This window comes from Vombatus ursinus, unplaced genomic scaffold (assembly GCF_900497805.2).
Source record: "Vombatus ursinus unplaced genomic scaffold, bare-nosed wombat genome assembly UNPS02014812.1, whole genome shotgun sequence".
In the NCBI taxonomy this organism is placed as follows: Eukaryota; Metazoa; Chordata; class Mammalia; order Diprotodontia; family Vombatidae; genus Vombatus; species Vombatus ursinus.
In genome coordinates this window covers 43,837,999-43,849,508 of record NW_020954590.1, presented here as the reverse complement: position 1 = coordinate 43,849,508, position 11,510 = coordinate 43,837,999, and the positions used below count along the sequence as shown (strand labels likewise).

Sequence of the window (11,510 nt, the reverse complement as noted above, 5' to 3'; positions counted from 1 at the left end):
TTCAAATATCAACTTAATATTAAAGTCTTGTTCTTGAATTTTTTTTTAAATCCGATTTTGAAATCAATTGCAATTATTGAGTCTGATAAAGTTGGTAGGCAATTAAGTTTGCACGTAAAAAACTTGTCTCCAAGAGTCACATTCCTATCTCTAGTTGCCATCATTCACTGTACCATTCCCCTACTTTTAAAATGACTTTTTGAAACAAAACTTCACAGAGCAAGAGACACCTTAAAATAGGAAGGCTCTAAGAACTTGACCTCAAGATGACAAGTGCTTACTATCTGGCCATACCAACAAACCAAGTGGACCATACGGCCTGCTGTACAATCTAATTCAACATATGTAGGGAGGGGAGGAAAGTCAGATTAGGGAGGTGAGGAGCAACAAAGTGATGAAGAACCCTTGCCACGAGGCAACCAACATCTGAATTTCACTGAATACAGGAAAAAAAAACCTGACAAAATAAATGTAACAAATGTTAATATCAATTTGTACTTTCACTACTTCTAATGATATGTTTTGATTGCTCAGCTCATGGTCAATCATTTATCAAGCATTTTCTACTTCTACATGTTCTGTACTTGGGACCATGTCTCATGTAAACTGTATATCTCTCCCCAACAGCTAGCACGGCACTCTGAATAGGGAAGGTGCTTAATAAGTGTTCCCACTGTTGTCTTTCTGAGGAATAAAAATCTGATTTGACCAGCAGTCACAAAATGTTGATTAAGACATCAATGTACCCCATTATTCATTCTGTATAATACACTCCAAGTGCAATAGGAATACAAGAATTAAAAAGGTAGTTTTTTTTTTACTTCTATGACTTATACAAGAATTCTCAAATTAAAACCATTTAAAAAATGAACAGCAAACTGGCAATAATACTACGATTTGCTACGTACGACAGTAAAACCATTTGGTCAGAATTCTGAGGAAATATTTCCTTGAAAAGTTTTTAAAGCATCTAACCAAGAAGCACCGTCTTCAGTTCAATGACAACAACTCTTCACAAGTTTCCACAAAAATACAGTGACCAGTCTTAAGAAGTTCATTTTTAACCAGTTTAATCTCAAAGTCTATGCAGTAACTGCCTCTTGGATATAAAGAGTTCCGCTTTCCCTTGATCTCTGATTGCACCTAACTACAAGCTATGGTCTCAAGCTGTTGCTCCGCCTCAGCCGCCATAGCAGCTGCCTGCAACTGTTCAGTCTCACTCTGGATGGCACTAGTGGGGACCTGTTTCCTCTCACTGTGCATATTGTTCTCATGGCGTTTGAGGTCGGATGCCTTGGCAAACGCCTTTGTACAGGAGCTACAAACAAAAGGCTTTTCCCCTCTGTGTCTTCTTTCATGATCTTTCAGATGGGACTTGTGTTTGAAGGCTTTGTCACACATATGACACGCAAAAGGTCTCTCATTACTATGAACTCTTTCATGCTTTTTTAAGTCCGGAGCACGGATGAACGATTTCCCACACACTTCACAGCTATAAGGCTTATATCCAGTGTGGATTTTCAGGTGTTCCTTCAGGTGGGCCTGTGTGGTGAAGCCTTTGGTACACATTTCACAAACGAATGGCCTGTCTGCTGTATGGAGCTTTTCATGCTTTCTCAAGCGGGCTTCATCTGAAAATGTCTTTCCACATGCTTGACAGGCAATCTGCTCCCGGTGACCGTACAGTAAGTACTCAAATTTCATGTCACTGGTGGCTGTTGTCCAGCCAGGGGTCTGTTCATCTTTCACTTCACTGATGCCATCATTGAATGTTAAACCTTGAGGAGTCTGGGACCCCAAGTCTTTTGATTCTGAGGTATCCATAGATTCTACTTCCTGGCCATAGCAATTTACTTTTCGAACTTCTTCACTCCCCAACTCCTTCAAGATTGCTTCTTGAACCCTAAGTGTGGTAGTGGGTGACTTACCATCCTCCTGACTTGGGGGAGTTCCTTCCACTGTATCATCAGAAGGACTGTCATCCTGATCTCCAATTTCTTCTACTTCATCATCCTGATTGTCAGTGGAATCTCCAATGGGGCGGTTTATTTTCAAGCAATACTTGTTTTTTGCCTGAGTGTTGTTTTCTTCAGGACTAGACACATCTCGCTTCTGAGAGCAGAGTTTATCTAAAAACCGGATACCCAGAATCTGACCTGATGACATCATCAAGTTTACGTCTTCTTTTTTTACAGAAATCTTTGCAGTATACATGTAGTTCAAAACCTCCTCAAATATGTCAGAACGAAGGAAATCTATCTCTATTACAGATGAACTATCCACCTCCAGCTTCTTGAAAAGCTTTTTGAAGTAGGTACTGCATGCAGCAAGCACACATCTATGTGCCCTGAACTTCACGTCTTCTACCACAATAGCAATATCACAAAATTCTCCTTCCAGACGTTGTTCATTTAATGTTTTCAGAAACAGAGTTTTATGATCATCATCATTATATTTAATGGTTTCAGACATACTGATGAAAAACTCCTACAGAAAAAAAGAAAAGCAAAGTCTAAATATTACCAATGAATGAAACAATCCAGGATTATGAGATAAACTTTAACTACAGGTATATCTTTTTTTTTGCTTTTTAAGCCTAGAAGACCTGATACAATCAATACAACAGTCTTTTTTTGAGAGCAAAGAAAGGATAACTAAACTATTTTTTTTAAATTCCAGTTTCCCATTTATTAGGAATTTGGCTAACCCTAAAGTAATGAAGTTTATTATAAAAACAAAATCAGATGAAGAATTCTAAACTGCTGAGTAAATCTTCTATGAAGAATTTATGAGAAAAAAATTAAATTAAAAGACAAAGAGATGTCATGAACTACAATGGTAGCAGTGCCCACAACATACCTGGGTCCTTCTGAATGCTTGTCCATAGTCCACAATCCACTCTTTGGAGCTCATATCTTTGAGTAGCCCACTTAGCCTACACTCTCTACTTGACCACCCTAGGCAACAGACCAAGCTTCAGATTCCCTCAGATCATCTCACCATCTGCCAGTCTGGGAATTCCTAATCCTTCTTTCAAACCCTGCCCCTCATCCTCAGAACAACATTCCCCTCCCTGGTGACCTCTCCCCTTTATGTATTTGTCTTATCTTACTAGAATGTAAGGGGCAGCCAAGGTGGCTCTATGGATAAAGGGCTAGTCCAGGAGTCAGGGAATTATCTCCTTTTAAAAAATATTTATGGGGCAGCTAGGTGGCACAGTGGATAGAGCACGGGCCCTGGAGTCAGGAAGACCTGAGTTCAAATCAGGTTTCAGACAATGGACACTTACTAGCTGTGTGACCCTGGGAAGTCACTTAACCCCACTGCCTAGCAAAAAAGAAAAAAAAAAATTTGTATTGCCAGGGAGTAGCAGAGTGCCGGGCACCCAACACATTTAGTATATGTTTTTTTTAATTCAATAATTTATTCACTCATTCACTAATGAGAGTATGGATCCAAGCACCTCAGTACATGGAATATTAAAATAACAGTTTCAAGAACTAAGGATGGGATCTCTGGCTCACTGAATAATCACTCTTGTTTGGATCTATAACATCACCACAGAGCCAGTGGTTGAGCAATTAATACTCAGCGATTTTAACTGGATGTTAACTAGATATTAACTCCATGGTAAAAGGAGAAAATTAACACTCAAATACACCAAAGAGGGCCATAATGGTGGGGTATTGGCTTCCAGACTAAAGAAAATTCTAGGATATTGCTAAAAAGCCTGGAAAGGATAGGAGTCCAAAATAATCCTGGGGCAGACTAAAGGATTGCCAGGGACTAGATGAAGGCCTGGAAGATAGATGGTGCCTCTTGGGTGCATGCTGAAACACCCAACATCTAGATAAAAGTGTGACTGAAATATAACAAATGTGCCTGACAAAAGTGAAGAATAAGTAATAGATGTTTGTCTTCGACTCTGTAATTACTACAATACTACTTTTCTGGATGTACTCCTAGAAGCTTAAGGCTAGAATTAAAAACACTCAGCATCATAACAAGGAATTTTTGATTAAACCCCATGATTTTTACATTGTCGCTTGAATTTATTCTCTTCAAAACCATTCTGATTTCCTTTTAATCCCCTCAGAATCAGTATGAGGCAATCATACTTTTCTTTAAACCAAATCAAAAGTACATCAAGGCATGATCTATATCTGAAACATGTTTTTTTTTTAAAAAGCAAATATCAAATTAATTTACTGAAATTTCACTGAAAACTATTAAATGTCATATTTACCATGAACAATTTAGGCAATTATCTTGATGATTTAAAACACCAAATTCTTCAGATCAGAATAACTCTGATCACTGATACTCCAAACCTGAAAGAGGAAAAAAAAGTAAAGAATCATCAAGCTCTCAAATTCTAAACAAAGAATACTGTGACTATGTTTCTTAAGGGGAACACATATGTATATTCGTAAATTTGATAGGTTTAGCCTACTAAGAAATTATTGGGGGAAGGAATGAGGTCTACCCATGTTTAAGATAGTTTCAAAGGAAGAATAACAATGAGGTAAGAATATAGAACACTACAGGGGTACAGGGACTTAAAGCACTATTAGAGGCAGCAACAGGAACCTCAAAGATAGGTGGTAGGCAGTTCAAGTCCCAGATTTAGGCAGGCAGGTACAGTGTTAGATGCTTTAGTGTTTTATCTAGAATCAGGGGTGGGGAACCTGTGGCCTCTAGGTCATTGGGTGCGGCCTTTTGACTGAGTCCAAGTTTTACAGAACAAATCCTTTTATTAAGGGAATTTATTCTGTGAAATTTAGATTTGGTTGAAGGGCTGCACTTAAGGACCTAGAGGGCCACATGTAGCATCAAGGGCATAGGTTCCCCACTCCTGATCTAGATAGATAATTCAAGATTTTTAAGATTTGCATTCTAAAGATAAAAAAAAAGTACAACTATCCTATAAAGCAAATTATTTCAACCTCCAGCTAGGGCTTTAGAATTTTTAATACAATAAATATATTTCAAACTTCTTCAAAAGTTTGTGTCTATGGAATGTATTGAAGACTTTGCTACGTTTGTTCTATCTAATAAAGCACTAACCAGACAGGGTTCAATTTCAGAGAATAAGCCTCCACTAGAAATTTTTCTATTTACATATTCAAGTATCCTCTCTCTCATACTCTCATAATCAAAATAATGTTTTTTTCCATCAGCTCTTATTACCAACTTTGGATCTTCCTCCAGTTTCCTTCACCCCCCCCAACGGGGGTGGGGGGAATTTAGCTATTATTTCAGTTTCCAGAACCAAAGTGAACTTGATCTACACTGGCCATGATGTTGCAGACCCAAGGTTGGTTTGTCTCCCCTGCCTCAGGAGCAGATTCAAAGACATCTTCCAGCTCATTTGTTCGGCTCATCCAACAACCTAAGGGCCCAGATGCAGAGTCAAAGATATTCCTACTGACCAAGGCAGTAAACCCCATTCCCAAAATCCTCCATCCTGAAAAACTCTCACTGGATTCTTCCTACCTTCCTATATCTCTTTCTGCCCTTTGTGGCTAAACTTTAAAAGGCCATTTACAATTACTGCCTCTACTTTCTCTCCTTTGACTCTTCTTAAATCCCTTCCAGATTCCAACCTCTTCATTTCACCAAAACTGCTCCCTGCAAAGTTACCAATGATCTCTTAATTTCCAATTCCAAAGGCCTTTTTTTCAATCCACTCTCCTTCACAATCTATGGAAACTTTGACACTGTTGATTACCCTCTTCTCCTAGACACTCTCTTCTCTCTAGGTTTTCATGACACTGCTGTGTCCTGGCACTCTTCCTACTAATCTGACTGCTCCTCAGTCTCCTTTGTTGAATTCTTATCCAGATCACGCCCTCTGAAACCACAGATTTTCCACCCGGCCCTCTTCTCTTCTCTCTCTATACTACTTCACTTGGTGACCTCATCAACTCCCATGGATTTAATGACCACCTGTAGCCTAAAGATTCTCAAATCTACCTATCTTGCCCCAATCTCTCTGCCGACCTCCAATCTCACATCACCTACTGCCTTTCAGACATCTCAAACTCAAAAATTGAACTCCTTTTCCCTCTAAACCCTACCCCTTTTCCACCTTCCCTATGTAACACCATTCTCCCAGTCCCTCAGGCTCAAAAACTAGGTGTCATCCTCAACTTCTCATATTTCTTGCCTCCCATATCCAATCTATTGGCAAGGCCTATGGATCCATCTCTCCTGTATGCCCCCTTCCCTCCTGATACTGCCACCATTCTGGTGTTAAGTCCTTATCACTTCCCACCTATACTATTCCAATAGCCTGCTGATGTGTCTGCCTGCCTCAAGTCTCACCCCACTCCAGTCTATCTCCATTCAACCACCAAAGAAATTTTCTAAAGCACAATTCTGACCACATCACATACACCCTTCCACCTCCAACTCAAACTTCAGCAGCTTCCAATCACCTCTGTATATTCCTCTATTTGTTATTCAAAGCCTTTCATAACCTATTCCCCTCCTACCATTACAGGCTTCTTAAGCCTTACTCTCCAACAAGCTGGACCAGTGATGCTGCCCTTCTGGCTATCTTAGCTCCAGACATTTTCTCTGGCTGTCCCCCAAGACTTGAATGCTTTCCTTCTTCATCTCAGCCTCCTGCTTTCCCTGGTTTCCTTTAAGTCCTGACTAAAATATCACGTTCTACAAGCAGCTTCTAGGGCCTTCTCACTGTTAATTATTTCCTATTTATCCCATAAGTAGCTTCTCTGTACATACCTTTGCTTGACCTGGTGTCTCCCATTAGACTGTAAGCTCCCTGAGGGCAGGGACTGTCTTTTACCTCTTTCTGTATCCCCAGGGCTTAGCACTGCACCTGGCATTCAGCAGATGCTTAATAAAAGTTTGTCTGCTACAAAAATCCCAACCACACCCTTATCAGAAGAAAATGATCACAAAATTTTCTGATTCCATGAATCCTCCTCTCACAGGACAAAAATATTCTAATCCTCACCTCACTGTGGGAAAAGATTCCTGCATTGTAGCTACAATAGCCTTTCCTGGAGCCTTAGTTTTCAGTAGGGCATAGGAAAAATGAGAGACTTGGCTTTATTTGCCACGCTAAGGAATAAGTACAATGACTTTTTGAAGGTGAGGATATTTTGCCATATCCCAACTGATATAAAAACCAGTTGATTGGAATCCCCTTGAAAGCATTGCCTGGCCCAGAGAAGAAGGTGTTGAATAAATGTTTGGGTGGAATTGAACCACAAACCACGTAATTCAGGTAAACTGAAATATTCCCACTGACAGAACCTCTACTATTAGCAAGTAGGAAAGGGACCAAGTCTACTGAAGGCAAAAACATGAAATAATTAAATTTATTTCAACCATTTCATCCTCACCAATTTGAATACTCTCGTCCCAGATGAAAAGATACAATCTAATCCCCTATACCTCAAGTCTTCCCAGCTCTGAAAAGCCTATGATCCTAAAATCAATGGAAATTGCATTTTCAGTCTCATTTCCAAAGAAGAAATGTCCCTTTAAAGCAAGAGTTCTTAGGCCTGAGGTCTACGAATTTGAATTAAAAAAAATTTAAAAAAAAAAACAATATAATTGGTTTCCTTTGTAATTTTCAGTATTTAAAAATGTTCTAAGAAGAGGTCCTTAGACTTCATTAGATTGGTGAAGGAGTTGACAACACAGAAAAAGTTAAGAATGCCTGCTTTAAAGGAATTTGAGGCCACTGAAAACTGGTAAAAAAAAGGGGGGGAGGGGGCGATGTTAAATATCCTTTCTGAAGCTACTTTCAGCTTAAAATCCTATGACAAGTCGGGTGCTCCTGGATTGTTTGTCCCTGCTCAGAGTCCTCGCTACCAATGTCTGACAAAACAGATGGCAAATGGGCTTTCCAGAAATATGAAAGCACATGTACTATCTTTTAAACTGGAGCAGAAACCACAAGGGCCAGAGCAGCTAATAACTCTAATACAGGCAAGAGGACATAGCCGAGTTTGTCCTCTCTTTATTCCGCTAATTTTTGCAGTGTCTGTGGACTTTGAGGTGGGACACCTTTTTTCTAATCTAAGCTCCATCACTAACATTTTGCATGATTTTATTCCGCCTCTCTGTAACTGTTTCTTCACTTGTCAGAGGAGAGTACGGGTTGGATCAAATGGACTCTAAGATCCCTTCTAACTCTGAAAATAATCTCTAGGTTTCCTTCCAACTTCCAAATTCTGGGAAATTCATAAAGAATGTGTGGAAAGCACAATGGCTCTGGAATCAGACAACATGGTTCTACACCCTACCTCTGATATCGTTTGTGTGAGCTGGGGCAAGTTCATCTCCCTGGGCCTCCTCACCAGCACAATAAAGCATCTGAACTAGACACAAAATAGACTCTAAGGTCCCTTCCAGCTCCGGCTCTCATTCAATGCCTGGCTCTATGACTTGGATCAAGTCACTTAACCACTCTGAGGCTCAGTTTCCTCATCCGTAAATTGAGAAGATTGGACTCAATAACCTCTAAGGTCCCTTCCAACTCTAAGTCTATAATCCTATGAACTAATATCCCTTAATTATTTACAGATATGGCTGGCTATAGGTGAGAGGTGGCATGGCCTTGCACATAGAGTGGGCCTTAGAGTCAGAGAGTTCAAATGTCACCTGTAACATAAACTGGATTTGGGAGACCAAGAGCAAGGCCTTTTCCCCAGGTAGCTCTCTCTAAGACGGAAAGTGCAGATCTTCATGGATAAAGGAGATTCTCCACTCGGAGCACACCACACAAATGAAATCACAAGTGTGGTTTTAGAAAATGGATACAGAGATTGAACTGTTGTTTCTTATTGATAAAATCTGTAAGTTAATCATTGGTGTTCTAATAAAAGTTCTGAATCCAATCAGCAGGCAATAGGTGTTGGAGGAAAGAAAACAGGACCTCAGTTTAAATCCCATCTCTGACACTATTGGTGTGACATAAGCCACTTAATTACTTTTTCATCTATATAACGAGACTAGATGCCCTATGATGCCCTTCCAGTTTCTCTATGACCCTAAGATTTGAGCACTTCTAAAAGTTGTGCCAGCCAGTGTGTAACAACAGCAGGTGGCCACTGATCATTCACTCCAGAACAGAGGATGCTTCAGGGATGTCTTGGGGGAGGGGGGGGAATGTTTGGTGGTTCCAATTCCTCACTGGTAATGAGACCTAGCAAGTTCAGACCTTCTCTCACTACAGTTCTTAGCTGAGCTCTTTCTGAATTTCCCAACTGTAGTTACAGTTACCCACTGAGGGGAGAGGAAACTAGGGCAATATCTCAACTTACAGAAAGCAAGCGGTTCCTGCAGCGTCCTCGGCCCCAGGGGCGAAGCTCTGTTTCGCTGACCAAAGGCTTCCCCACCTCTCCCCACCCTGTCACCCTACAGCAGCGAGACCTGAAAGTAGGGGACCCCGGGAAAGATGTGCGAGGCTCAAGGGGCCTCAAAAACTAACCCAGGTTTGGGTGTAAATTTTTTCCCCTCTAAATCCAGTAACAGAGACAGGGCAGAGCTGAATAAGGCCGTTTACATTTGTTTTGAAACAGAAGCCTTTTCCGGCTCACGGAAAAACGTATATCGAGTTCATAACTTCCGCTAAAAAATGTGGCAGAAAGAAGTTTGATTTTTTTTTGGAGGGGGGTGTCTTTTCGCACCGCCACGGTCATCGCATAAGGGCCAGAGGCCGAATGCACGGTGCACCGCGAGGCTGGCGGCAGCCCATCCAGCCCGGCTGAGGTGCACAGAGCAGCCGCGGCAGCGGCGGCAGCCAGTGGCGCGCGGGGCCGCCTGCCCGCGAGCCCAGCCGAGAGCTCGCGCCCCGCGCACTCCCCGTCCGACTCGCGCCGGGTCCCCCCTCCCCCTCCGCGGCCGGGAAGGGGAGGGGGGGGGTCGAGGAGCGGGGAGCGGCCTCGCGCGCGGCTGGGGAAACAAGCACCCGCCCGCCCGGCTCCGAGCACAGCTCCCTCCGCCGCGGGGGTGGGGCGATCCGCCCGGCTCGGCCATTCCCGTGCCCAACTCAGCCTCCCCCAGCCCAGGCACTGCAAAGCCTCAAACAAACGAGAGCGGGACAGTAAGAGAGGGGCGGAGGTGGGATCGGGGCGCCAGGCCCCAGTGTGCAGGCCTGCCAACCCGTCTTTCCTGCTCCGATGCACTGCGGAGGTGCGAGCCGCGGCAACGGCGGCGGCCATGAAGACTCCCCAAGCGGAGACTGGAGCGAGAGCGCGCGCCGACGCCGCCGCCGCCGCCCGCTCGTCCGCCCCGCTGCAGCCCCGCGAGAGCCGCGCCCGGCCCTGCCCGGGCCCGGGCCCGGGCCCAGTGCCGCGAGCCTCTTGCACATCCCGGGGCGGGCACGCGCTTCAGCCGGGCCGCCCCCGCCGAGGCGCTGCACTCGTCGGCCCGCCGCCCGGCCCCCCATCCGCGTCCCCGCTGCTCTTCCCGCACCCCTCAGCCCCAGGCCCCGCCGCCCAGCCCGCGCTTACCTGCTGCCCAGCACCGCCACGGACCCTTGCCCGTACTCCCTACACACACAGGCCTTTGTGTGGAGAGGTGGGCACGGGGCTATTGGGGTGGCTGGATGGGCAGTGTTTTTTTGGGGGGGATTAGCGTGTTTTTATGGAGTTGGGGGAGGGTACGGGGTGGGGGGAGGGGGAAACTGTGCACGTCCGTGGCGATAGCTGTCCTCCTATTCCTGCACGAGCACAGAATGCCGAGCTGGCCGTGAACACCCCCACCACCATCCCCCCGTTTACCTCTCCCCCCCCACCTCCCGTTCATGCGCGGTGCGGGCTGGGAGAGGGCGCGCCGCCGCTTTGCGCAGGCACGTAAACCTAAGTTAGCGTTCGGTCGCTAAAGGGTTAAAACCAGGAACTCTACAGCGTTTATTAGACCCCCTCCACTTCCTAGGGCCTCCCCTGCGCACGCGCACGCACGCGCGCCGCTACCTTAGCGGCGCGCCGCGCGCGGGAGGAGGGGGGTGGGGATAAGCCGGAAAAGCTGGGGGCGGGGCCCGCGAACGAGGAAGGCGCGCGGGTATGGGGAGAGAGAGGGCTGGTGCTTCTGTTTCCCAGCTAACTCTGCTGGCGGCCATGCGCTCTCTGGTCTCGCGCCCGGCGCCGCTAATCTGCTCAGGCCGCGGATTCGCGCGCCCGGTCCCCGGCGACGTGAGAGAGAGCTGTCGGCCCCGTGCGTGTGCGTGTGCGTGGAACCCGCTCCCCGTGCACGCGGGAGGGAGTTCGAGCCCCAGGGGCGCGCGCGCAGTCTGGGGCGCGGGTCTGCGGCTTTAGCCTTTCGTTACCCAAAGCTCGCGTTCCTCCCCGCCAAGGAGGACGGGTTTTCGCGCCTGCCGCGGGGTCGCCTTCCTCCTTTGGAGGAGGGGGACTTTGGTAACCTGGAGCCAATTTGCATCATTTTTTTTAACCTACTCTGCCATGCATTTAAATGACTTGTAACATTTGTCCAAAGCATAAGCGTATTTAATTAATATTCCGTGGGGG

At 45.1% G+C, this 11,510-nt stretch overlaps 1 protein-coding gene across 2 annotated transcripts; it reads right to left on the bottom strand.

The window, feature by feature from the left end:
* Positions 1 to 1,053: 1,053 nt before the first annotated feature.
* LOC114054069 (zinc finger and BTB domain-containing protein 14) lies at positions 1,054 to 10,742 on the bottom strand. Of its 2 annotated transcripts, none has more exons than XM_027877152.1 (3): positions 10,497 to 10,742; positions 4,247 to 4,331; positions 1,054 to 2,487 (listed from the first exon to the last, which is right to left on the bottom strand). In XM_027877152.1, the coding sequence occupies exons 2-3, from the start codon at positions 4,247 to 4,249 to the stop codon at positions 1,144 to 1,146; spliced, it is 1,347 nt and encodes a 448-aa protein (XP_027732953.1). In that variant the 5' UTR covers positions 4,250 to 4,331; positions 10,497 to 10,742; the 3' UTR covers positions 1,054 to 1,143. The 2 variants fall into 2 exon arrangements, with proteins under 2 accessions (XP_027732953.1, XP_027732951.1); XM_027877150.1 differs by lacking the exon at positions 10,497 to 10,742 and adding an exon at positions 9,306 to 9,691.
* Between the last annotated feature and the right edge of the window lie 768 nt (positions 10,743 to 11,510).